This window comes from Ovis canadensis, chromosome 2, assembly GCF_042477335.2.
Source record: "Ovis canadensis isolate MfBH-ARS-UI-01 breed Bighorn chromosome 2, ARS-UI_OviCan_v2, whole genome shotgun sequence".
Classification (NCBI taxonomy): domain Eukaryota; kingdom Metazoa; phylum Chordata; class Mammalia; order Artiodactyla; family Bovidae; genus Ovis; species Ovis canadensis.
The window spans coordinates 43,265,001-43,291,041 of NC_091246.1; the positions used below are offsets into that span (position 1 = coordinate 43,265,001).

Here is a 26,041-nt window from a genome sequence, read left to right on the forward strand (position 1 = left end):
TGGGGGCTTTGGTCAATGGGTAGAGTGTAGTGAACTGGCCAGGATTTGAACTCGCCACTCGGCACAGCACCAGGATCCCATGCGCCTCCCCTCCCCCAGCCATCTTCTGCGGGCAGATGCTGTGGAGGGACTGCCGTCCCCAGAGGCCTGGGCAGCACAGTGGCAGAAGGCCCTTGATTCAGAGATGCCAGAACGCGTTGCCAACAAGCACATCTTTGTAGTATGTATGTTTTAAATTACACAAGCGTCCAGAGACCTAGGTGCAGAGGAATCTGCAACATGCAAACAAATACCGTACTGTTATGAATAAAAGTCAACATCAAATCTGTTCCTCTTCCTCCAGACCTGTGCCTGCCCTTTTGCACAGGGAAAAGAGGGTAGAATTGGGAGGCGAGGGAGATGGTTTTAAATCCCAGAAAAACCATTCCATGGCTCACAATGACTGGCATTTATTGGTCGATTAATTTGTGCCAGGTACTATTCTGGGCCATTTAACTCACTTAATGTGCATAGCAATCCAAGAGAAAATCACTGTGATTATTGCGATCTCTCTTTTAGAGATAAAGCCCAGAGAGTTTAGGCAACCTACCCAAGGCCACACAGCCATGAGTAGAAGTCACATGGCTAAAACATATTTCCTCAGACAGATGCGCTTAATCTTTCTGAACTTCATTTTCCCATCTGTAGACTCAGAACAATAATCTCTGTTTAGCAGATGTTCCCTCCAGTGGCTCCTTGTTCCTAGTCATGTGACTCTGGCCACAGCAAATTATGGCCTTAACCATCTGCGTGCATGCTAAGCCACTTCAGTCATGTCTGACTTTCGGCGACCCTATGGACTGTAGCCCACCAGGCTCCTCTGTCCATGGGATTCTCCAAGAAAGAATACTGGAATGAGTTGCCAGGCCCTCCTCCAGGGAATCTTCCCTACTCAGGGATTGAACCTGTGTCTCTTACATCTCTAGCATTGGCAGACAGGTTCTTTACTGCTAGTTCCCCCTGGGAAGCCCATGGTCTTAACTGAAAGAAAGAAAGTGAAGTCACTCAGTCATGTCCAACTCTTTGTGACCCCATGAACTGTAGCCCACCAGGCTCCTTCATCCATGGAATTTTCCAGGCAATAGTACTGGAGTGGGTTACCATTTCCTTCTCCAGGGGATCTTCCCAACCCAGGGATCAAACCCGGGTCTCCTGCATTGCGGGCAGACTCTTTACCATCTGAGCTACTTGGACCCATTTCACTCGCCACCTCCCATCTCCGCATTCGGCTGCTGTAAATCATCCTTTCTTTTCCCTCACTAACTGCCGCCTTCTCTGTGAAGACTGACCTTCTCACCACCACCCCACTGGGCCTCGACATGCTTGGTTCCCTGTTCTGTGTTGCCAGAGCCCTTTGTGTAAGTGTGTATCCCAGCCTGCCCTGGTGTAATGTAGCTGTTTACATGTCTGTCTCTCGTGGTGTTTTGTGAAGCATCCAAGGGCATCTCTGTAGACTCAGTGTGGGGTACAGCCCCAGGTAGCTGAGGAAACAGGGCCCTTCAGCCTGAACAAGAGGTCATTGTGAGACTGTGATCCTTGCCTTCAAATGTCTGAAGGGCAGCCATGTACAAGAAATACAGGACTCATTTCATGCCAGAAGGAAGAATAGCTGTGAGTTTTAAGGGCAGTTTTTGGCTCCATGAGCCCTTTCTAACAATCTGAGCTGTGCTTGAATGAGTCGCATCCCCCCAACCTGGTGAGTGAGGGACACCCACTGCTGGGAGCACCATGAATTTGTTAGATATTTGCTGGCTAGATTTGCTTAAGGAAACTTGGCCCATTTCCTGCTGCATTCCAGGGTTCTGTAATCTGTCCCACTCCCAGGCAAACTTAGTTCCCTTGGGAACACAAAAAGAGGGAGAGTTAGAAGGAACAGTTGTCTCTATATGCACTAGCGTCCCCGTCCAGAGCTAGGTATGTGGAGAGCTCAGCCGCTCTGTCTGCAGACAGTTGGAGACAGGCCTTGAGGAGGCAGTCTTCTAGCTGTCAGGGTAACTGCCACTCCAGGGGCCACTGAGAACAAACTCTGAGACCTTTTGTTCACAATAACAAAACTTGACCCATGGACGTTGACTTCACAGTCTTAAAAATACTTTCATACCTTTAACTCATTTTATTTTTAGAATAGCCCCATGGTGTGTGACACATATTATTGCCATTTTGCAGATCCATAAACTGCACCTTGGTGTGCATAAATGACTTACCTCCAAACGCACAGCATGTGCAAGCAACGACTGGGGCTACAATCTTTGTCCTCTATCATTTACTTGAGTAATCTTTTCGCAACATCAGGATGCCTCTCTGAAATTCAGCCTCTGACACTCACTTACCAAAACCAGTACCAACAACTGATGTGCATGTCAGGTAGGAATGTGTTTAGGTACAAAGAAGAAAAATTCATACCATGTGAACTTACAGGGTTTATTTGTTTTGCTCAACAGGAGATCTAGGGATTGGCAATCGTGGGCTGATTCAGCAGCTCAGGGACCCAAGTTCTTTCTGTCTCTCTACTTTGTCATCTTGAGCCTATAGGTTGAAGTAACCTCATGTTTGTCCCCTCCTGGCCACAGAAGAGCTGCTACACATACAACATCACATCTACATTTCAGGCAGGAAGAAGGAAAGGGGGAAAGGGGGAAAGGCAATAAGGGTCTTCTCTTAGTAAGTCTTTGCCTTTTTTTCAGGAAGAGATCCCTTTCCAGGGACTTCCTTCTACCTCTTCCTGGCCAGAACATGCTCCCTTGGTGCAGGAGAAGCTAAGGGATCCAGTATTACAGCTTTCCAGCAGGAGAAGCTAAGGGATCCAGTATTACAGCTTTCCAGCAGGAGAAGCTAAGGGATCCAGTATTACAGCTTTCCAGCAGGAGAAGCTAAGGGATCCAGTATTACAGCTTTCCAGCCTCTGTAGTAGAGGGGGCAAGGAAGAAGGACAGCTGATCCACAGTGACTACACAACACCTCCTCCCGAATGTGTCAAAGCATGGCATGAACCCCAGCTCCCAGGTGCATGCGCCTCTGTCCACACCGTCCGGGAAGTTTCTTTGTCAGCACCTCTAGACAGAAATGTTGTTCTTCTGGATGCCAGCCTGAGATGTGAGTTGGTCCTCAGGGATGAAAGGCTTTAGGCTCAAGGGGCAACTCCCAGGCTGTATCCTGGTGAGCCCATCAGCCCTGGTGAGGAACAGCTGTTACACTCAACCTCCCCCAGGAAGAAGGCTCTTAACTAGATTTCCCATACAGAACTGTGTGGAGGAGGTTCAAACACAACCAACCCACCATAGGCTATATTTGTACTCCAACCAACCTCATAATGAATAGTAGGAGACTCGTGTTTGTGACTTCAGCTTCTCGATTCGGCGCTCCAGCCCCTCAGTCTCCAGGGCCCCAGGCACCAGGGACCCCGGCCAGGATCAGGGGAAGCCCGCCCTCTGCATAGAGAGGGCACGTGGTCTTCCTTGAGAGTACACCAAGGAGAAGGAGGGAAATCTGGGTTTCTTTCAGTCAGTGACTGATTTGGTCAAGGACTTGGGGGAACCAGATTTCAGGGCTACGGTTCTCACCTTTAACTCTGCATCAGTGTCACCTGGGAAACTTCCACATTGACGCTAATGCCGGGGCCTCTCTCCCTCAGGCCACGGATCCACCTTGGCAGTTTGGAAAATCCCATTCAACTTGACTGTGAACCCTTAACCTTATCAGATCAGCTCAGTCCTTCATTCTAGGACAAGTGAGGGCTGTAGGCCACAAGCCACAGACATAATGAATGAAAGTCGCTCAGTTGTGTCCGACTCTTTGCAACCCCATGGCATAGTCCATGGAATTCCCCAAGCCAGAAGATTGGAATGTAACCATTCCTTTCTCCAGGGGATCTTCCCAACCCAGGGATAGAACCCAGGTCTCCTGCATGACAGGCGGATTCTTTACCATCACAGCCACCAGGGAAGCCCAAAGCCACAGACATAATCATATCAGAAAACGAGAAAAATGCAATGCTAGCTACTCCCCAGTTTCCTATAGTCTTCAAATGGCCTTGGTGGATATCTGAGTCACAAGGAGTCAAGGGCCCCACTCTAAAATGTACCTGGGGTTTGTCGGTTTGTTTGTTGAATATTAATTTATTTATTTGGCTGTGCCAGGTCTTAGTTGCGGTATGCAGAATCTTTAGTTGCAGCTTATGAGATTTTTAAAATATATATATATATTTATTTATTCATTTATTTATTTATTCATTTGGCTGCCCCAGATCTTAGCTGCAGCACATGGGACCTTTGATCTTTGTTGAGGCATTCGAGATTTACTTATTTTGGTTACAGCATGCAGGATCTTAGTTGTGGCATGTGGGATCCAGTTCCCCAAGCAGGGATTGAATCCCAGTGCTGGCAGTGCAGAGTCTTAGCCACTGGACCACCAAGGAAGTCCCCTGGGATTTGTTTTCATTGGCTAAGATAAGATACGCAGATGGAAACAGTGGTCATGAAGGGACCAGATTATACTCACATGTCCCTAGAGTCACAACTCACCACACAGGGCCACACGGGGAAGCCCTAAGGTCCATCAGGAGGCAGAGGGAACAGGAGAAAGCATGGGTGAGAATGCTTATTATAGTGATTTTTGTGGCAAAAGACAAAATTGACAAGGGAGGATAAGCAGGGTAGACATGCTCGGGACTGGCTGGTTTGGAAAATTCTGGTCGACCCTGAAGCAGAGGAGTTGCCTCTGGTTGTCTGGAAGCTGACCCCCAGATGAATAGGCCTGAAGGATAGTGGCTCAGCCCAATAAAGGAGAGGATGTAGGCTCTGAATTAGTAGATTTGCACTTGAAGAGCCTGCTCTCAGTTATGTGTGTACTGTCTCTGGGAACCAACAGCCTCTCTAGGGACAGCAAGGCGCCACAGGTCAAAGCATCAGAAAATAAAAGATGTGATTAATATTGGCTCCACCTTCGTGGCATTTCTAGGACTCAGGACTATCTACTGAAATCCTATCATATTCTGTCCAAAGAATACTTTCCAATCCTCCTCTCTGGGACAGGCAGGCAGGCACAGATTCCTCAAATGGCGAGGGGGAAAGAGGGGTCCTCAGAGACCCCAGAGCACCCCTGCACATCAAGAAGGCCCCTCTGCCTGGGCATCTCTGAATTCCAAAAGTTATGGCACGCTGGCCTGCCTCTGGGAATGACCACTCTTGTGCCATGCTGTGGCCCATCCCTCACATGAATCAGCCTAATCAGCCCTCTTGGATGGTGCTGTACCCACTAGGATCCACCCCTCACCCCACCATCTGTCTCTAAGTCACCCCTACACCCCCATTCACAAGCCTCCTTGGCATATAGGACCTGGCCCATCTGCACTGTCAATCCCCTCTGGCCCCCTCCACTGCCCTGCTAGTTCTCTGTCCCTCAGACAGAGAACTGTTCTCTTGGGGACTCCGTGCTCAGACACAGAATGACTTGCTATTGCCTTTCATGTCTCCATGGCTTTGTACACGCTGCTTCCTTTGCCTGGTGTGGCCTTCCATCCTGGGCAGACTTCCATTCATCAGGAGCCAACTCAGAGGTGCCATTCTCTGTGAGGCTTTATTCAGTCACCCCACGGCAGAGTTGATAACCTCCTCCAGTTTGCTTCTGCAGGCCCAGCAGTGTGCCTGCTGAGAGCCCCAAGGGTGCTCAGATTCTTTGCATGTATATCTAGCTCCCCACTAGGCTACTGTCTCCTCAAAGGTAGTGGCCACGTCTATCTCATTTCTTAGCCTCAGCAGCCCCTCTCATGGTGCTTAATGCATGATAAGGGCTTAGTCAGTGCTTGTGGAATGAATGAATGGGTGAACAACTGAACCCCTTGGGCCAAGTGCAATCATCATTTCAATTACTCATTCAAAGATATTTATTGAGTGTCTTCTACGTGCAGAACCCTGTAATCTGTGCAGGTATAGAGGTAAGCAGAAACAGACACAATCCACACACTCAAGAAGGTCTTAGTCTTGTGGGGAAGTGAAGTGTTAGTCCCTTAGTCATGTCTGACTGTTTGCGACCCCATGGACTGTAGCCTGCCAGGCACCTCTGTCCATGGGATTCTCCAGGCAAGAATACTGGAGTGGGTTGCCATTCCCTTCTCCAAGTCTTGTGGGGACACAGATGTGGCAACAGGGAGCAAGGACAACTCCTGGGGTTTAAGGGGCACGAGGGAACACATGCCAACACTGGAGGGCGCCAAGGGGAAGAGGCCCTGAGGGGAAAGGCAGGCAAAGGCAAGAAAGTAGAGCAATTTACGGAGAGACAGAGGATGACGTGGCTTGTTAGTCAGCGGCATTTCCAGAGGGCAGAGTGGAAGGGTTTGGAGGTGGAGGGAGAACAGAGGAACTCTTTTCCTTGACTCCAAGGAAAAGGGAAAAGAGCATCTGGGACATGATGGTGTGGTGAGGACCAAGGGCTGGGAAGGAGATAGTGGGGAAGGGGTGGTCTTTGAAAAGATCTGGATGGCAGGCAGGGAGATTAGGGCTCAACAGTGTCCCTGAAGGAGGCCAGTGGGGCTGTGGCCCGAGAGCCTGGGGGTGGAGTGTCCATGGGTGCTGTCTGCTCGCCTGAGTTGGTGGCTATCCCTGGGGTTGATATCTCCCTACTGGAATAATCAGAGTCATGGTGAGCTACAGGAAGAAGACAGCCCCAAGTACAGATGATGGTTGAGGGCAGAAGCCAGTGGTTCAAGGATGAGGTAAATCCAGCTCTGGCCACCTTCTTTCCTTCCTTTCCATTCTCCCCACCGCTCACATTTTCCATAACTCTCAATAGGGATACAACTACTAAAATTCCTTCTAGAACAATCAGAAGATACATTTTAAAGGGGCAAAAGATTTATACAGTCATTTCACCAAAGAGGACATACAGATAGTCAATTAAGACATGAAAAGATGCTCAATGTCACTAGTCAGGTAAAGAATCTGACTTTGATTCAGGAGACCCATGTTTGATCCCTGGGTCGGGAAGATCCCCTGGAGAAGGGCATGGTTACCCACTTCAGTATTCTTGCCTGGAGAATTCCACGGACAGAGGAACCTGGCAGGCTATAGTCTATGGAGTTTCAAAGTCAGACATGACTGCGCAACTAACACACTGTCATTAGGGAAATATAAACAAAAAACTCAGTGCAATGCTACTTTACACTTGCTAGAATGGCTACAATCAGACAGACGGATGATAACAAGTGTTGGTGAGGATGTGGAGAAATTGGAACCTTTGTATACTCCTGGTGGAATTGCAAAGTGGTGAGACCACTTTAGAAAACAGTTTGGCAGTTTTTTTTTAATATTAAACATAAATTTACCATATGTCCTAGCAATTCCACTGTAGGTATTTTCCCAAGAGAGCTGAAAACAAATACCACACAAAGACCTGCAGCAAATGTTCATATCAGCTTGATTCATAATAGTCCCAAAGTAGAAACAACACAAATGTCCACAAAGTGGATAAACGAAATGCATACTAATATCCAATCAATGGAATACTATTTGGCAACTGAAAGGGATAACCTGTTGATATATGCTACATGCAAAAATGTTATGCTGAGTGAAATAAGCCAGGCACAAAAGACCACATATTCTATGATTCCACTTATCCAAAATGTCCAAGAAAGGCAAAACGGAGATTATAGGGACAAGAAATGGATTGGAGGTTGGCTGAAGATAGAGGCAGACACAGGTAGTGATTGCAAATGGCACCAGGATTGTTTGGGGGGTGATGAAAATGTCCTAAATGTAGTGATGATTGCACCACTCTATTAATTTACTAAAAACTGTTGCAATCTGTACTTTAAAGGGGTGAAGTTTGTGTTAGGAAAATTATACTTCAATACAGCTGTGTAAAAACCTCACTTGGACAAGCACAGATCTAATGCTCCTTCTGTGTTGTCATGATCATGCCAGAGCATGTGATCTGTTGACAAGGCTTCTGGTGTCTCTCTTCAGAGCCCGGGATGCTGATCTGCCCTGCACCTAACTGACCTCCAAATATACAGTGGGGATTCCCTGAGCTCTCCCTACCATAAAGACAAAGCCATACCTATTTACCTCTCAGCCAGATAGAGGGAGATGAGAACTAACATCTCTAAGATAATACTATATGATTACTATACATTTCATTTTGATTTTATCTTTTCAGTTTATTTTTAGCAGGTAATACATTCACATGGCTCAAAAATCGAAATGAAAGAATAAGCACATCAGAGAGATTTCCATCCTACCTCTGTTCCATCCACCCATATCCCACCACCACCCACATCTTTTTTTTTTAAGTATCTTTCCAGAGTTTGTTTATGCAAATACAAACCAATGTGAAGAAATAGTTTATTTTTTCTTTCTTATGTAAAAGTAAGGTGCTAGATTAAACTGTTCTGCACCTTGCTTTTTTCACTCATTTATCTTAGAGAGTCTTTCAGACCAAATCTGAGAGATCTTCAATTTTTTTCCCAGCTATAAAGTATTCGGTTGTGAGTGTGTATCAGTGTTTATTAACCAATCCCCAGCTGATGGACGCTTGCATCATTTCCAACTTTTGCTATTATAAACATGGCTGCAATGAATACCTTCTACAAAAGTCATTTCATAAATGTGCAAGCTATCTTTTGGGGAAAATAGTACAGAAATGGGGTTGCTGAGTCAAAGGATAAATTGGCCTCATTTTTGCATTCCCATGGAAATGTAGGAAGTTTCCCCACAGCCTCACCAGCAGGGCGTATTGTCCAGGTCTGGGATTTGCAGAATGCTTGATAGGGGTGTCGATTCCATCCTGCTTTCTTCAAGTGGGATTACTTTCTATTTTATTTCATTTTGGCTGGATTACACAGCTTGTGGGATCTTAGTTCCCTGACAAGTGATCAAACTGGAGCCCCTGGCAGGAAAAGTGCCAAGTCTTAACCCCTGGACCTCCAGGGAATCTCCTTTCTGTTTTAATTTTAATTTTTTTTTTTTTTGCGGTAAGAACATGCGATCTACACTCTGAACAGATTTTGAAGTGTACAATATAGTGTCATCAACCACAGGCACAGACTTGTACAATGGACCTCTAGCACTTTTCATCTCATGTAATTCATACTTTGCACCTACTGAACAGCAACCCCCCATTTCCCTCTTCCCTCTGCCCCTGGCCACCACCTTTCTGCTTTCTGCTTCTATGAGCTTGACTATTTTAGATACCTTGTGTAGACTGAAGACTTCCCAGGTGGTGCTAATGGTAAAGAAGCCACCTGCCAATGCATGAGATGTAAAGAGACGTGGGTTTGATCCCTGGGTCAGGAAGATCCCCTGGAGGAAGGCATGGCAACCCACTCCAGTATTCTTGCCTGGAGAATCCCCATGGACAGAGGAGCCTGGCAGGCTACAATCCATGGGGTCCCAAAGATTCAGACATGACTGAAACGATTCAGCACACACACACACACACACACACACGCACACACACACAATCTTACTACATACCTATGGTATACTCAATTTCTCGCCTCCCCAAATGACTACTTCACAGCTTCTCTGTTCCCAAACTTTCTATAATCCCTCTTCACTGATGATCTTGCCTCTGATTCACTGAGAAAATAAAAGTAACCAGAATCCAATTTCCTCATTCCTCACCACATCTCTCATGCCCTAACATCTGAACCTGTATCTTCCACCAATCAAAGTCTAGGTCCTACACTTTTGCTCTGGATCCTGTCCCCTCCCACCTTCCCAGAGTCTTGGCTCTTGCAATAAACCCCTTTCTTCTCTCTGACATCTATGCCTCCCTCGCCACTGGATCACTTCCATCAGTCTGCAGACATGCCTCACTGTCATCCTTCTCTTTAAAAATTTAAAAAGAAATAAATCTCTTGACTCTTTCTTCCCATTTAGTAACAGACGCTTTGCATCTCAGCTGTCCTTCACACTACGGTTTCTCTTTTCATCATCTTTAATAACTAGCTTCAGTTCCTCACCTCCCATCTCTTCACCACTTCTTCCAATCAAACATCGTCCTTTCTGCTCCACTGACACTGGTCTTGTCAAGATAACAGAGATCTCCATGTTGTCAAGTCACGTTGCCACATCTGTGTCCTTGTCTTGCTCTGCCTTTCAGCAGCATTCACCACAGCTGATCAGTCCCTCCTCCTCGACACGTTTTCTGTGTCAGCCTTCATGATACCTTCATTTCAGGTGGTTCCTTGTCTTCCTGGCTACAGTCTCCTTTGCTAGATCTTCCTCTCCTCTCAGTGTTAGTATGTTCTAGAGTTTACTCATGAGACCTCTTTTCTTCCCCAAGTCTAATCTCTCCATGAATCATCTCATTATTCTATGAGGAATTTAAGGGCCACCTTCAGTCTTTGGGATTCAGTGACTTCAAAATTCATATATCCATCCTGACCTCTCCTCTAAACTCTTAACTCTGACTTAGATACTTGTTTGACTTCAAGAGGCGTTTCAAACGTAACATGTCCAAAACAGAACCCTCAGGATCCCCCTTCAAGCAGTCTCCTCTGCAAGTCTTCTCCATGACCTTAAATGGCTCTGTTCATCCAGTTGCCCAAGCCAAAACCCCGAGTCCTCCTCCATTTCTTTTTCCCTACCCGCTCCTCCCTGCCCTACTGTCCAGTCCACCAGCAAGACCCACTGATGCTCCCTAAAAATACTTCCCCAGTCCACCTACTGGCTTTTGTCTCCATTGCTACCATTCTAGTCCATAAGCCATCATCTTGCCATTTACCACTGCAGTAGCCTCCTGTCTGGCTTCCTGCCAACCATTCACTCTCCATCCAGCCACCAAGACTACTTTTAACAGTGTAAACCAGAGCATATCACTGTCCTGGCTGAAAAATACCCTCCAGTGGTTCTACATTGGACTTGGAATAAAACCCCCGCCTCATCCAAGTCTGCAAAGCCTTCTGTGGTCAGAACCCCATCCACCTCTCCAACCCCGTCCACCCTTCTGGCTTGCCTCTAGTCACATGGCACTTTTTCTGTTGCTAAACCCTCACTCTTTCCCACCTGAAGGCCTTCGAGCAGTTGTTTCCCCTTCTTAGAAAGCTTCCTCCCTCCATGCTCATGTTCAGTTGCTCAGTCATGTCCAACTCTTTGCAGGCTTAAGCAATGCATGCATTGCACGAAGGCCCCCAGGTGAGAAAGGGGGGGCATGTTGTTATTGTTGTTGTTTAGTTGCTAAGCCATGTCTGACTCTTTCCTGACCCTATGGACTGTAGCTCACCAGGTTCCTCTGTCTATGGGATTTCCAGGCAACAATACTGGAGTGAGTTGCCATTTCCTTCTCCAGAGGATCTTCCCAACCCAGGGATCAAACCCATGTCTGCTGTTTTGGCAGGTAGATTCTTTATCACTGAGCCACCAGGGAGGCTCTTACTCCCTCCAACCCCACTCTATTTTATTTTGTTCATAGCACTAATCCCACATTGGCATTTCCTTGGTATTTGTTGTTCAGTTTGTGTGTGTGTGTTTGTATGTGTGTGTGTGTGTCTTACCTAGAGTAAAATCTTCCTGAAAGTATGGGTCACACTCTCTTGTTCTCTGCTGGACTCCCAGTACCTAGAACAGCTTCCGGCCCATAACAGGTGTTCAGAAAATGTTTGTTGAAGGGATGAATGAATCTGAGCATTCCTTGCAATCGGTACAGCTCCTGACATGTACTAAGCTCTAATGTATTTGCTGAATTAATAGACAGGTTGCTCCAACTCTGTGTGTGAGCTTCTTGAGAACAGAAGCCCTGTTTCCTTTGTTTCCTCCCTAGCTCCTGGTATGATGCTAGGGACTTCCAGGTGCTGGGTAAATTATGCTTGCTTGCTTGATTCTTCTTCATGAAGAGAAAGCCAAACTATTAAGCTGCCTACTTAATAGACCAGTTCTCTGAGAATCAGCATGTGACACAAGAGGAAAGTCACAAGAACAGGGCTGAATCGAGCAGAAAGCTCCAGGGGTGGGTCAGCCGCTGTCAGCTGGAATTGAGGTAAAAGGAGTGTCCGCACCTTGTAGATTTCCTATCCGAATTCTAGCCGCGACACTACACTTGTTTCTGGTGAATGTGTTACAGGATGCAGCCTACATCCTGGTGATGGTGGACCCGGATGCCCCCAGCAGGTCTTCTCCCAAAGCTCGATTCTGGAGACATTGGCTGGTGTCAGATATCAAGGTAAGCAGGCCAGAAGGCACTTTCAGACTCAGTGGGTATTGGGGCCAGAAGATGGTCATTCTCAGCTCTCACTCGGGTTCTCAGCTCTCACTCGGGTTCTCAGCTCTCATTCGGGAGGGTCAGGGACCCTGATAAGCCAGGACTTCTGTGTCAGGCCACCCCCAGCGCCCAGCTGTCACAGCCTTGTGCACGTTTTCTAATAATTTCAGAAAATATCCCAGGATCAGTGATACATAGGTAAGCAGGTTCTCAGGATGAGTAGGGGTGGAGCCCCAATTTGTACTGTTTTCCTGATTTCTGTATTGTAAAGACTCCCACTGTCATCAGTTTCAAGTTACAATGATTTCATAACTGAATCGCAAGTTTTCTGAAACTGTAGCAATGGCTTCAGCACACCACTGCCAGGGCCCTGGGTTTGGGAGGGCATCAAGTGATTCTATGTGGTCCTCATGGCAGGGGACTCCTGCAGGATCTGCTCCTGATGGGCCAACAGGCATGGAGGGGGCCTGGTGATCCATCTCTTTTTCTTCGTACAGAAACAAATGACCTTCCCTTATTTTTCCTTTTGTCATCAGCCATAATTAGAAAGGTGGTTGGCTCCGCCTTTCCAGAGTTGGTCTGAGGAACACAAATCCGGTGGCTTGTTAAAGGGGCATTAGATGAAAAAACCAAAACCAGAAAGGCTCTATTGCCAGGCAAGTTTTGGAGACTCTGGGTTAAACTGCATTAATCCCATTCCTCACTGAAGGGCTTTTTAGAGCTTTTAATATCCTGGTATGCGTTATATAACATGCATCTATTTTCCCATCTCACTTGACTGTTGAATCTTTTGTTCACAAGCACGTGGCAGTGCACTAGGGGAAAATCCACACTATCATCAGACATCCATGTATTTCTGCCTGGAAAGCCTGTCGATGGTGTTTGCATCACGTGTGCAAAGGCATCAGCCCCGTAAATGGTGGGAACCCAGGCCTAGAAAGACTAAGTCTGGATCCAGGCTGGCTCCCAACTCAGTGATCTTCATCATATCGTGGAGACCCTCAACGGCATTTCATCTTTATCCGTAAGATGGTAACCATGTTAACTCTTCTGTAGAGTTGTCATGATCCTCCAATGAGAGCGTGTATTAAGAGCAGTCTCTAAAACACAGCACATACCACAAACATAGGGACTTGATATTTTTCCTTCTAGATCTGTGGGGCAGAGGAAGGGGTATCTGTCTGAACTAGCTGTCGACTCTCCTGGTCAAGGCAGGGCTTTCACAACCACTGGAGTGGGGAGGTGGTGGGAGGGTTACCCTGGCAACCAACCTCCACCCAGTGACCACAGATCCTTCGCAGGATGCTCAGGGGATAGCCAGTTCTCAGGGACAGCTCCAGTGACAATCTAGGTAGTGGCTCCCTCCAGGGAGACTTGCAACAGCGACTTCCAGAACAGAACCCAAGCAGGGCTGAAGAAGGAGGGCAGGAGCAGTGCTCCCACACCCTCCCCTGGCCAAGCCCTGCTCTCCAAGAGCCTTGGAAACACCACAAACCTGTGAAAGGGAAGAGCTAGGGGAGATTCCTGCCATCAGGGGAGGCAGGGGAGCTGAGAGCACAAAAGGGAAAGATACTGGATCCTGCCGCAAACTAGAGCAGAGGCTCTGTGTGTGCTCAGGACTCCCCAGCAGCCACGAGAAACTCTCAAGAAAAGACTATCACACTGGTCATCATATTTACAGTCTGCCCCCCACGCACAGGGCTGCCTGTAAGAAGGTTCTATGGGCAACTCTGAGGCCCAATTTCAGAAGCTGGAATGTAAGGGAATGTGATAATTCTTGCATGTTCAGTCGTGTCCAACTCTTTGCGACCCCATGGACTGTAGTCCTCCAGTCTCCTCTCTCCGTGGGACTCTCCAGGCAAGAATACTGGAGTGGGTTGCCATGTCCTCTTCCAGGGTATCTTCCCAACCCAGGGATCAAACCCATGTTTCCAGCATCTCCTGCATTGGTTCTTTACCCGCTGAGCCACATTTCAGAGTAGAGGGCTCCTTGAGGTCATGAGGTTGTCTCTTTCCCAAGCCTGAAGTCTTCTCCTGCCCACTCCCCTCCCCCAGTACAGGACAGGACAGTTTTCTCACACCAGCCTTGTGGTGCAAATGTGGTTTCAGCCCTTACAGCCCAGCTTAGAAGCAGAACAGGTGGCAGGTGGCAGCTGGCCGGGGGGACTGATAAGCCATAGAGCTTACCAGGGCCACCTGCCCGGGTGCAGCCCTCAGCCCTCTCTCTTGGGCTGGAGGAAGCTTGGTTTTCCGCCGCATTGTCACCCACTTGCCCAGATGTAAGGGTCCAGCAGGAAGCAGGAGCTCTCCCCAGTTATGTCCACTCAGCCTGACCGCCAGCCCCCATGTTCCGCCAGCTGCACAGACTGGGGTAAAAACCAGACTGGGGTAGATCTCGGGCCGTGGATCTCAGCCAAAGGAAAAGAGGGCACTGATCAAGCTCAGAAGCACTTCCTGTGTGTTCAGCTATAGCTGAGTCGGTCCCCAACATTAAAGCACATTTAGATCAGCTAGCAAGCTTGTTAAAATGCAGATTCCTGGGCACCCCTTGGGTCAGGGTGGAGGGAACAGGACATCCACGTTCCACAGGCATCCAGGAGGGGTTTAGTAGCTGGAAGGAAGACTGCAGAGCTCAGTGTCAGAATGCCCAGGTCCTTGTTAACATCACCCATTTGTGTAGCAATTGGCAAGTGAAAAGCACTTTTAGAACTTCCTATTTGTTCACTTCCTGGGTCAGGAAGATCCCCTGGAGAAGGAAATGCCAACCCACTCTGGTATTCTTGCCTGGAAAATCCCATGAACAGAGGAGCCTGTTGGACTACAGTCCATGGGGTCAAAAACGTCAGATATGACTGAGCGACTAACACTTTCACTGCTGTTTTTTTTTTTTCATTGATCCTCTCAATCACTTTGCGAACCAGACATTATCCCCATTTTACAGATGGGGAAACAAAGGCTGCAGAGGGGAAACGATTCCAGTCTCTCAGCTATGAGCGGTAGAGGTGGGTCTTCAATCCTGGTACCTCAACTCCAAACCACCATCCCACATGGTCAGGGTTCACACCACATCGCTTGCATCAGCTCCACTGTGGCCAAAGGCATGTCACCATGCCCTCCCTGTATAATGGGAAACATAATCTCTGTGGTTCCCTCGTCATCCTGGGGCTCTGTTTCTGGTTACATTTTACAAGTGGATGCTTCCAGGGACCTTCCTGAGGGAATGCTGTCTTGGGAAATAAAACACACCTGATAAAGATCTTGAACCCCATAAAAGTAAACCCTACGTGTTATCATAACCCTCAGCAACAAGTGGCATCAGCAATAAGGCGTGCCAAAACGTCACTGCAGATACAGAAAGACAGTAGCTCTGTGATTCACAATGACCACAGAGGAAAACTTGGTGGCACCTAGGCTGGCCTCATCAATAGGGCATGTTGCTGCTGCTGCTGCTAAGTCACTTCAGTTATGTCCGACTCTGTGCGACCCCACAGACAGCAGCCCGCCAGGCTCCCCCATCCCTGGGATTCTCCAGGCAAGAACACTGGAGTGGGGTGCCATGAGTGTATGCCAAGTCGCTTCAGTCATGTCTGACTCTTTGTGACCCTGTGGACTGTAGCTCGCCAAGCTCCTGTGTCCATGGAATTCGCCTAGCAAGAACACTGGAGCGGGTTGCCATGCCCTCCTCCAGCGGATCCTCCTGACCCAGGGGTCGAACCTGCGTCTTTTGTGTCTCCTCCACTGGCAGACGAGTTCTTTCCCACTAGCGCCACCTGTGGGACTCAGACCTAATTAGGTGGTGGGCTGCACCGTGGCCGTGGGAACCCCTCAGTAGAGACAATTTTTTGGACTGTCTGTCCAGGTTGAAACAAGATATATACCACTTCTTAGGAATATGTGAAATATCAGCCACCCGTCCAGTGAGAGGCTGGTGGGATCTGGGGCAGAATAGGATAAAGCTTCGGTCCTTAAAGAAAAACTAGGAGCTAGAGAGAAGTCCATCAGAAAGGACTAGGCATTCAGGGTACTCTTTGTTCATTCAACACATATGGATTGGCCATTATTTGCTATGGCCTAGTGCTTCAGGGCGAGAAATCTGGAGCCAGACTTGTGGTTTGAATTTGAATCCACCAGTGTTAGCTTTGTGATTTTTGTGTGGGGGCTGCAGTGCAGGGAGACTCATGTTCTTCAACCTGTGTTTTTACTTGCTCTCATATAAACTGGGGATCCTGAATGTTCCTACCTCACACTGTTGTTTGTTGCTGTTGTTTAGCCACTAAGTCGTGTCTGACTCTTTTGCGACCCCATGGACTGTAGCCCGCCAAGCTCCTCTGTCCATAGAATTTCCTAGGCAAGAATACTGGAGTGGGTTGCCATTTCCTTCTCCAGAGGATCTTCTCATCCTAGGGATGGGACCCACATCTCCCACTTTGACAGGCAGATTCTTTACTCTCTGAGCCACCAGCGAAGCCCCCAAATTGTAAACAGCAGGTTTACTTACTGAAGAGTTCTTAGAACAGGACCCAGAACTCTGTATAATATTTTGCTGTGAGGTTATCATGATTGCTCCAAGTCAGGCCCTATACTAGCCCTGGGGTTGCAAACGCAAACAAAACAGGGGGCCTCCCTGTCATCTGAGGGTTTCTGCTCTAGAGAGACAGAAAAAGGAGGCTGTAGTGGGGTTAGGAGGGCCTCCAGAAGTTGGCTGGGTTCAGAACTCCCTATACCTGTGGGTTCCCATCTGCTCAGGGACAAGACTAGACTTTAGTCCCAAACCTGCCCAGACCTGGGCGGGCAGAGACTGATACATAAACTGTACTGTCTTTCTGAGTCCATCCTTTGAAAAACCTCTCATTGAGCGAAAAATATTTTGAACAGACCGTTGGTACATAACATCCTTTCTCCTCCACAGTGTTACAACTCTAGCTTTTCCTTTAAGATGCTTTTAGTTCTAACTCAATCTAATTAATAATCTTTGTGCTCAAGCCTAATTAAGGTATTAATTAATTTGCATCATTCATTTCAGAAAGAAATGCTTATTGGTGGTTCATCTTCTATTTGTCTCTGAAATTAGTGCTCAGGGCTTTTCAGGCAGATACTTTCATTAGGTTTATTTTTATTGTTAATGGGAATATTGAACACAGGGAGATGGTATGCTAATACTTTCCACAAAGACTATCATGACTGGTAACAAAGAACACAAGAACAATTAAGGAGGCAAGGGTACCTTTCTTCTTCCAAAAAAGAAAATCTTCCTAGAAACTGTCAATGACTCTAAAATCTGTCCTGAAAATCTTTTTTAAGAAAGAAAAGGAAACGGCAAGTTCACGTTTCCCTTTCATTCAGTGGCCTCGACCTTTGGCAGCTGTAAGTACAGGCAATTCTGGGCTGAAGTGAAAGGGCTTTAAGGGTTCATTATTCTGTCTATTTTTCTGTAGAATCGGATTTTTCCATAACGAGAGGTGCTTTTTTTTTTTTTAAGGACCTCTTAGTGTGTTTGGTGAATAAGATAAATGGGAAACCCAACAAACAGAGCTGGGATCATAACCCCTTGCTTTCCAGTTAGGTGCTTAGCACGTGTCAGGACTCCTCTGTTGGAATTATTGGTCCGGCTCCTGAGAAATCTCAGTCAAGTTACTTGACCTCTCTGATAACTGTGGCTTCCTGTCTGTAAAGCTGAAACAAATCCTTCCTCTTCAGGATAGAGACAGAAAAGGGAAATTACATATGCAAAGAGGAGAAGCCTCCCTAGAGAAAGGCACTATATAAAGCGGCAGATTCATCTTCGTTCCTAATCAATTGAGCAGTAGATTCTGTAAAAATTTTAATATATATGTAATTATATAATCTAATTTTCTACACACTCAGAAACCAGCTAATGGTAATAAAGAGAAGAATAAATGATCTCTATCAGGACCTCAAGTTCAGGTGAAGAGCTCAAACCAAGGAAATAGGATTCATTCATTAGTTTCTTTATTTAGACCCATATTTTTAGTTCTGTTGCTACTATTTGGGCACTTGTCCATGTATGCTTTACCCTGCCCCATGAGGGTCCATTTAAAGTAATAAACACCTGCAAAGCATGGCTTATGCTCCCTAAGAGCATGTTGGTTTGGATCTAGGAGCCCTAAAGAGCATTTGGTGGTGCAGACACTGCAGGGGCCTTGGTTATAAACCAGACTTGTATATGGCCACCATGAGGGAGGCAAGAAAGAGCCTTCACTTTGGGGTCAGATGAACTGGGGGAGGCTCCAGGCACTGCCGCTTCTAGTTGGGAACCTCTGAGCTTCAGTTTCTCCATCCTTAAAATGGGCATGACAATAATATCTATTTCCCAGTGTTTGATGAGTTTAAGTTTCATGACACAGAACAAAAGAGTAGGCCCTCCATCAATGTGACTCTTTCCCCCCACCACTCCCAACTTTGAGATCTGACCACAGCGGCTACTTATGATGTAGCAACTTGCCTTAGGCTGTTGGGGTCCTGTTTTGCAAAGTAAGAATTCTAGGCAATGCCCCAACACACAAACCATGTGGTAAAAGCAGCTCATCTTTTCACCTCTCAGTCTAGAGGGGTCCAGGCGCAGCCTAGAGGTACCAACCTGACCCAAGCTAGCTTTGGTGGAGGAAGTAATTGAGGGGAAGGATGTCTGTCCCATCATTCGTGTGCACTAAGTTGCTTCAGTCGTGTCCAACTCTTTGTGACCCCATGGACTGTCGCCCACCAGGCTCCTCTGTCCATGGAACCCTCTAGGCAAGAATACTGGAATGGGTTGCCATGCCCTCCTCCAGCAGATCTTCCTGACCCAGGGATCGAACCCGTGTCTCTTATGTCTCCTGTATCAGCAGATGGGTTCTTTACCACTAGTACCACCTGGGAAGCCCATCTGGTCATTCAGCCTCTGGGAATTGCCCTGTGACCCCCCTGGACCAGACCAGGGGCTCCTGGAGTCATCACAGACCACAGCCTGCATACGGGCCTTGGCTGCAAGCATCAGACAGGGCTATGATGTGCCTCCCATGGTCAGGGCTACACTTCATCCCCAATACTTCCTGCTTTCTATTTATTATTTTTTATTTTATGTGCCTTGCAGCATGCAAGATCTTGGTTCCCCCACCAGGGATCATACCTGTGCCCCCTGCATTGCGAGCATAGTCTTAGCCACTGGACCACCAGGGAAGTTCCCCCACTTTTATTTTTAACATGTCCCAGCACCCCTCACCTTTTCCTTATCGCTCACCATCCCCACTTGGCTGTCATTGTCCCACCACAGGGACGCCTTGCTTCCCATTCAAAATAATTTAAATAAACTGTTGCTACAAAGTGGAGTATTATCTTCTGATGAATGTTTTTAAAGCCCTTAAGGTTTTCATGGTAATTTGTGGTGTAAAATTATTTGGAGATAAGAGCCAAATTAACTCTCAGATGCCGAGGTCGCTGTGTCCTGTTATCCATGTGAGCACTGTTTAAATATAATCAGCCCTTAGACTAATGCAGCATAATTGTTCATTTGAAATAGCTTTTTTTACTCCATTCAATGAGTCATTAAAATATTCAAGGGATAATGCAGTGAATTGGAAATGAATTTATCATATTATCCCATACATACTGTAGTGCTTCAGGTAACTAAGGAGAAAGGGGGAGAGAGAGGGAGAGAGACCGTGAATACAATGTGCACAGGCAGGAAGGGGGCCAGGATATGCAGGGATATGGGAAACAAAGCTTTTGGAGTGGTTTATGGAAAGTGTGTATAGAGAGGCTGACCAGGAGGGGTGGGAAAAAAGGGAAACGCTGTCCTTTGAGGAGCTCACTGACTCTCTCTCTCTCTGCACTCTGAGAATCTGTGCTCCACCACAGCTCCACTGTTAACTTATTTTTATCAAATATGTTTATATCAGAAAGTCGTTATGGAAACCAATTCTGCCATCCAGGAGAATTCCTGGATCAGGCAGAAAACTCTTTCTTTCTCTCTTTCTCTCTCTCTCTCCTTTTCTCTCTGTCACACACACACACACACACACACACACACACACACACACCACTCACGCACGCACACACACTTATAGACACCCCAAAGGGAACAGCAGTCTTGCTCACCCAAATCTGAACTCAGCTCTGACAGTCAGTGGGTGGCACCCTGGCTCCCCTTCATGGGCAGAGCTGTAAAGTGGCTGAGACTGAGACCAGCTGTCCAACCTCACCCCTTGCCTTGACCTTGGGAACCTGGGCTGTGGCATTACTTCCTCACGGTCCTCCAGACCCAGCACCCCCACCCTAACCACACGCACTAAGGAGAGGCGAGAGGGCGGCAATGTATTTGACGGGGCAGGTCTTCCTCGACCAAGGGAAGGTCCCATGGGTGTGCATGGCTTGTACTGCACCTGGAATACCATCTTCTGTTCTGGTCACAGCATTTCAAGAAAGACAGTGAGCAGCACATGAGCAAAGCAACCAGAGGGGCAAGGCTCTGTAGAAACCAGGAAAGCAGGGCTGGCTGGCCTGCCAGAACCCCCAAGGGCAGCCATGAGGACTGACTTTAAGGAGTTGTTAAAGATTTCTTGTAAAATTGGAAGAACTCTATTTGGAAAACAACAGGGAGGGCCTGCTCTCCTCTTCTGGGGAGAATTATGTGGAAGTCAGTTTGGGCGCCATGTAAGAAAACACTTCCTAAGAATTTGAACTGCTTAAGAACTGAGCACATACTCCACAGAGGAGGGAGTACTTAGCATGGAAGGTACTTATTCACCAGTGACTCAGGAATGTTCCCCAGCACAGGAGGTAGACCAGATGATCGGTTAGATATACCCTTTGACATCTGTAGTGTTTCTACCTGCCATATTTCCCCTCCTGGCTAAAGATATTCTTCTTAGAGCTTATACCCTTATATTAACAATGACAATAATAATTTAAAAAGGAAGAATAAATGGAAAGAGAAAAAATGAAGAGGAAGAATGAAAAGAAACAAAACATTTATACACTAGCGTGTTGTGCTGGGCACTGTGTTTCATAAATTTCTCATTTCGTCCTCACAAAAGCCCCAGATGAAGGTAATCTAGACCAGAAAATTAAGATCTAGAGGGGTTAAGCAGTGTCCAAGGTCTTCTAGCTGGTGAGCAACTGATTGGGATTTGAACCCAGAGCATGCATGTATAACCATGATGTCACTTTAGGTCTCCAGAGTTTAGGTAGATTCTACCCCTTGCTACCCATGCCCAACAAAGGTCCATGTAGTCAAAGATACGGTTTTTCCAGGAATCGTGTATGCATGTGAGTGTTAGACCATAAAGAAGATTGAGCGCTGAAGAACTGATGTGTTAGAATTGTGGTGCTGGAGAAGACTCTTGAGAGCCCCTTGGACAGCAAGGAAATCAAACCAGTCAACCCTAAAGGAAATCAACCCTAAATATTCCTTGGAAGGACTGATGCTGAAGCTGAAGCTCCAATACTTTGGCCACTTGATGCAAAGAGCCGATTCGTTGGATAAGACTCTGATGCTGGAAAAGATTGAGGGCAGGAAGAGAAGGGTGTGACAGAGGATGAGATGGTTAGATAGCATCACTGAGTCAATGGATATGAATTTTGAACAAACTCCAGGAGATAATGAAGGACAGGGGAGCCTGGTGTGCTGCAGGTCATGGGGTTGCAAAGAGTCGGACACAACGTAGCAACTGACTGAAGTGATCCAAGCCTGGATTCTGTGACAGCTTTTGTCAGGACCAGGTGTGGCCACTGAGAGGAAGCGGTGCTGGTATGAAGGGTGCAATTTGAGCTTCTTGGCCTCCTGCCCTTTACCCCCATTCTTGGCCATGCCCACCTCAACCATAGTGCAGCCCTGACCTGGGCCTTAGAGCAGGGGCCTGTCAGGCAGCTTCTCCAACTTACTGTGAACAAATGATTCCCCACCCCGAGTCTATTTCCTCAACTGTAAAAGAAGACATTAAAAAAAGTTAAAAAAAAAAAAGGAATTTCATAAGCCACATAGTTCTTGTTTAGTTGCTAAGTCATGTCCAACTCTTTTACAACCCCCTGGACTCTAGCCCACCAGTCTCCTCTCTCCATTGGACTTCCTAGGCAAGAATACTGGGTGGGCAACCATTTCCTTCTCCAGGGGATCTTCCTGACCCAGGGATCAAACCCGCATCTCCTGTATTGCAGGTGGATTCTTTACCATTGAGCCACCTGGGAAGCCCGAGACACATAGGCATGTATGGAAAAAAAAAATTTAAAAAAAAAAAGATGAATACACTGGCATCAAACCACAGCAATGTTGTTGTGTGGACACAATGAGATAAAATGTGTAAAGTATCCAGCACCCAGCACTTAGATGCTACCTATTTGCTATTTCGCCACTCCTTCCATCTACTATCTCCCTAACTCCTCTACTGGAAGTTTAGAAAATTGAGCCTTTGATAGTAAGGAGCTTACAACACTCCCAAGAGGCAGGTCAGAGCCTGGCAGGAGAATGAGCTGTTCTCATTGTTACCACTTAAAAGACCCTAAGGGAAAAAGCCACCACAGACATAGGACTTAATCAGGAGGTGTTGGGACCAACTCTTTAACCTGCACTGTGCTCAGCACTGCAGCTATTAAAAAATAATCATGTAAGATCTACAGATGATAGATAATTTGATGAATAAATGTTGGGTGAATTTAAAATGTGTTTATTCTGTTCCCCAGTTGGAAAGACAGGGCTAATGTATAGGAAACAGAGAGTAGAACTCATGGGATATTAGCATCAACTCTAACTGGGCCCTTTAGACTCAGATGGCTTTGAGAGCTCAGATCCCTCTCCCCTCTGCAGTGAGGTAACGCCTCCTCCTTCAAGGCTCAGCTCAAATGTCACCTCCACTGAAAGGCTCTCTCTGAGGCCTCCAGACTGAGTTAGTCAGTCCTGCCCTGAGCTCCTACTATGCTCAGTCAAACCTCTGTTAGTGTCTTTATCACATGGGTTTGTTACTATTTATAAGTCTCTTTTCCCTGTTAGACCACGAGTTCCTGGAGGGTAGAATTGTGTCTTATCTCCTGAGCGTTTAGCACAGTGCCAGGAACACAGAAGACCCTCAGTCAGTGTTGAATGGATCAGTGAATGAAGGCATAAAGGAATGAATGGATAGAAGAATGAAGGAGTGGATGGATGGATAGAGGCTGGGCAGGGAGAGGGATGGATGTATGAGGTGATAGTACGTTGTGATGGCTTCACAATGGAGACAAGGGCTGTGCTGGGGCTTGAATTATGAGCAGGCCTAAAAAAGTCAAAGGATATGGGATTGTATTTCCAGAAGAGAAGAGAATAACTAAAAGTTCAGACATGTGAATGGCGTAGAAAGAAGAATTACAAACATAGAATTAAAAGCCAAGACGGCTGAGTTAATTAAGGCCCCCTTTACCACCTCTCCCTGGATGGCTATTGCAAAAGCCGTCTAACTGAGCCACTTCCTATAACCTCATCCCTTACAAAAGTATCTACCTGTCACACGAGTGTATGCTCCTCGTTTTTGTCTCGGCACAACAAAGATTTGGAGTGACGGACATTAAAGCCCCTTCAGCGTGTCATGGCTCTCAGCTCTTGGATAGACCATGTTATAGCTCTCAGGTCTCAAAAGGACCGTGTTATAGCTCTTAGACAAATCAGTGTTACAGCTCAGTGTTACAGCTCTATTTTATTTAGAAGATAGCAGGAAAATCCATCTTCGAGGTGTGAGGGCATGTCAATCCAAAGACGCGAAGAGAAGAGCACCCCAGCGCGCGGAGTGGGGCCGGGGAGAGAGAGAGAAAGCGAGCTAGCTTTGGCTCCTCTTTTTATATGTTTTTCTCTCCCTGGGCCTGTCCTGTGTAAATTGGGCCAGGCAGGAGTGTTGTTTGTTTTACCTGAGGTCCTCACTCTGGTCCTTGGACCTTCCCTCGTTCTATTTTCCTGGGCTTTTCCCTTCCTTGTCTTTTAGCCACCGCCATTTTGGACTTCTTTTCCCTATTTTACCTACCTAACATATCTTTCCTTCATGGGTTGATGTTTTCTAAAATTGAAATACGATCATGTTACTTCCCTAGTTGAAACCTTCAGTGACTCCTCAGTATCTCAGGACAGACTCCTATCTGGTCAGTATACTATATATCGTTTATTTTAAAAATTTTATTGAAATATAGTTGATTTACAATGTTGTGTTAATTTCTGCTGTACAGCAAAGTGACTTGGTTTCATACACACACACACACACACATATACACACAAACATTCTTTTTCATCTTCTTCTTTTTAAATTTATTTTATTTTTTGGCCACATGACATATGGGATCTTAGTTCCTCAACCAGGGATCAAACCCATGTCCCCAGCAGTAGAAGCCCGAAGTCTTAACCACTGGACTGCCAGGGAAGTCTTCTATTCATCTTCTCTTACATAATGGTTTAGCACAGGATATTGAGTACAGTTCCCTATGCTATACATAGGACCTTGTTGTTTATCCATCCTGTATACAACAGTTTGCTTCCTGGTCAGCGTATTATTTAAGGCCTTTGGCTCTGACCCTTCCTGCCCCATCAGCCCTGCATGGTGCTCCTGCCAAGTTGCATGCAGTGTCTGAAACCTTCTGTGTGTCTCAGGCCACTGTGGACCATTACTAGCTCTGGTCCCTCTCCCTAGGAAGCTGTTCCGCAATCTGAAAACACTGAGTTGCTTTATAGAAGTTAAGATCTCTAGATGAATGACACCTTCAAGGTCCAGAAAAAGCTGAGACTTAGGATCACAGAGTCACTTCCAGAAATAGGAAAGGAAATGTGGATTCCTGAATTTAAGATGGTGAGTGTAATATCCATCCGCATCAAAATTCCATAACAATTAAAAAGCAGATGGCCTGAGACAGCAGAGGAAGCACTGAACACTGTGAGTCTGCATAAGCTCACTGAAAACAAGTCACTCCTGACCATTCAGATGTCTTTGCTGATGAATGTGCTGGTCCAGTGGACCAGGAGAAGGTGCTAAGTAAGCACAGCATAGCTTAACTGACCAACGCTTTAGACCAAGTCAGTCATGGTAAACTGTGGGCAAGGAGGACAAATACGGCTTCAATGTATGACTATTGTGTTCAGTGGGTTTGTGACTTGTTAGCAAACCATTCCTGAAGTGACTAGTGCTTCTCTGGTAGCTCAGACGGTAAAGAGTCTGCCTACAATGGGTGAGACCCAGGTTTGATCTCTGGGTTGACTCCAGGGAAGATACCCTGGAGAAGGGAATGGCTAACCACTCCAGTATTCTTGCCTGGAGAAATGCTGCTTCAATTTATGACTATTGTATTCAATGGGTTCAGGATTTAGTTAGCAAACCATTCCTAAAGAATGTTGACTAATAGATTCGCATCAACTTCCAGGGCAGTCCCTAGTGATTTGCCACAGGATTCTGCCAAAGGGGCTACCTTGTTCAATATCTATATAGATAGCATGCTCGCTGAATGAAGGGCACCCAGTAAGTTTCAAGGAATTGCTAACACGCGGAGTGACACAAAACAGTTAATTTTGGCAAATTTGGAAGGATGGGCCTGGAATGAAAAAAATTAAACTTAATAGAGATTAATCTCAAATTCTATATTTAGGTTCCAAATCAATTGCACAAACACCGAATGGGGAAGACTTGGCATAGCAGGAGTTCATGAAGGGAAAAGATCAGAGCACTTTTCATTAATTTTTAAGCTAATTTTAAGCTAATAATAGAATGTCAAACCATAATGCAGGAGTTAAGAAAGTTATTATAATCTTAGATCCATCAATAGAAGTAGAGGTTTTTAGATGATTGAAGATTATAGATCCCTTTTTTCTGCA

At 46.4% G+C, this 26,041-nt stretch overlaps 1 protein-coding gene across 2 annotated transcripts in view; it reads left to right on the forward strand.

The window, feature by feature from the left end:
- PEBP4 (phosphatidylethanolamine binding protein 4) overlaps nucleotides 1-26,041 on the forward strand; it is a 221,470-nt gene that overhangs the window by 93,839 nt on the left and 101,590 nt on the right. For both annotated transcript variants that reach the window (XM_069575970.1, XM_069575971.1), the window contains exon 4: nucleotides 12,097-12,195. In XM_069575970.1, the coding sequence (XP_069432071.1) occupies nucleotides 12,097-12,195 (99 nt within the window). The remainder of the gene's footprint in view (nucleotides 1-12,096; nucleotides 12,196-26,041) is intronic.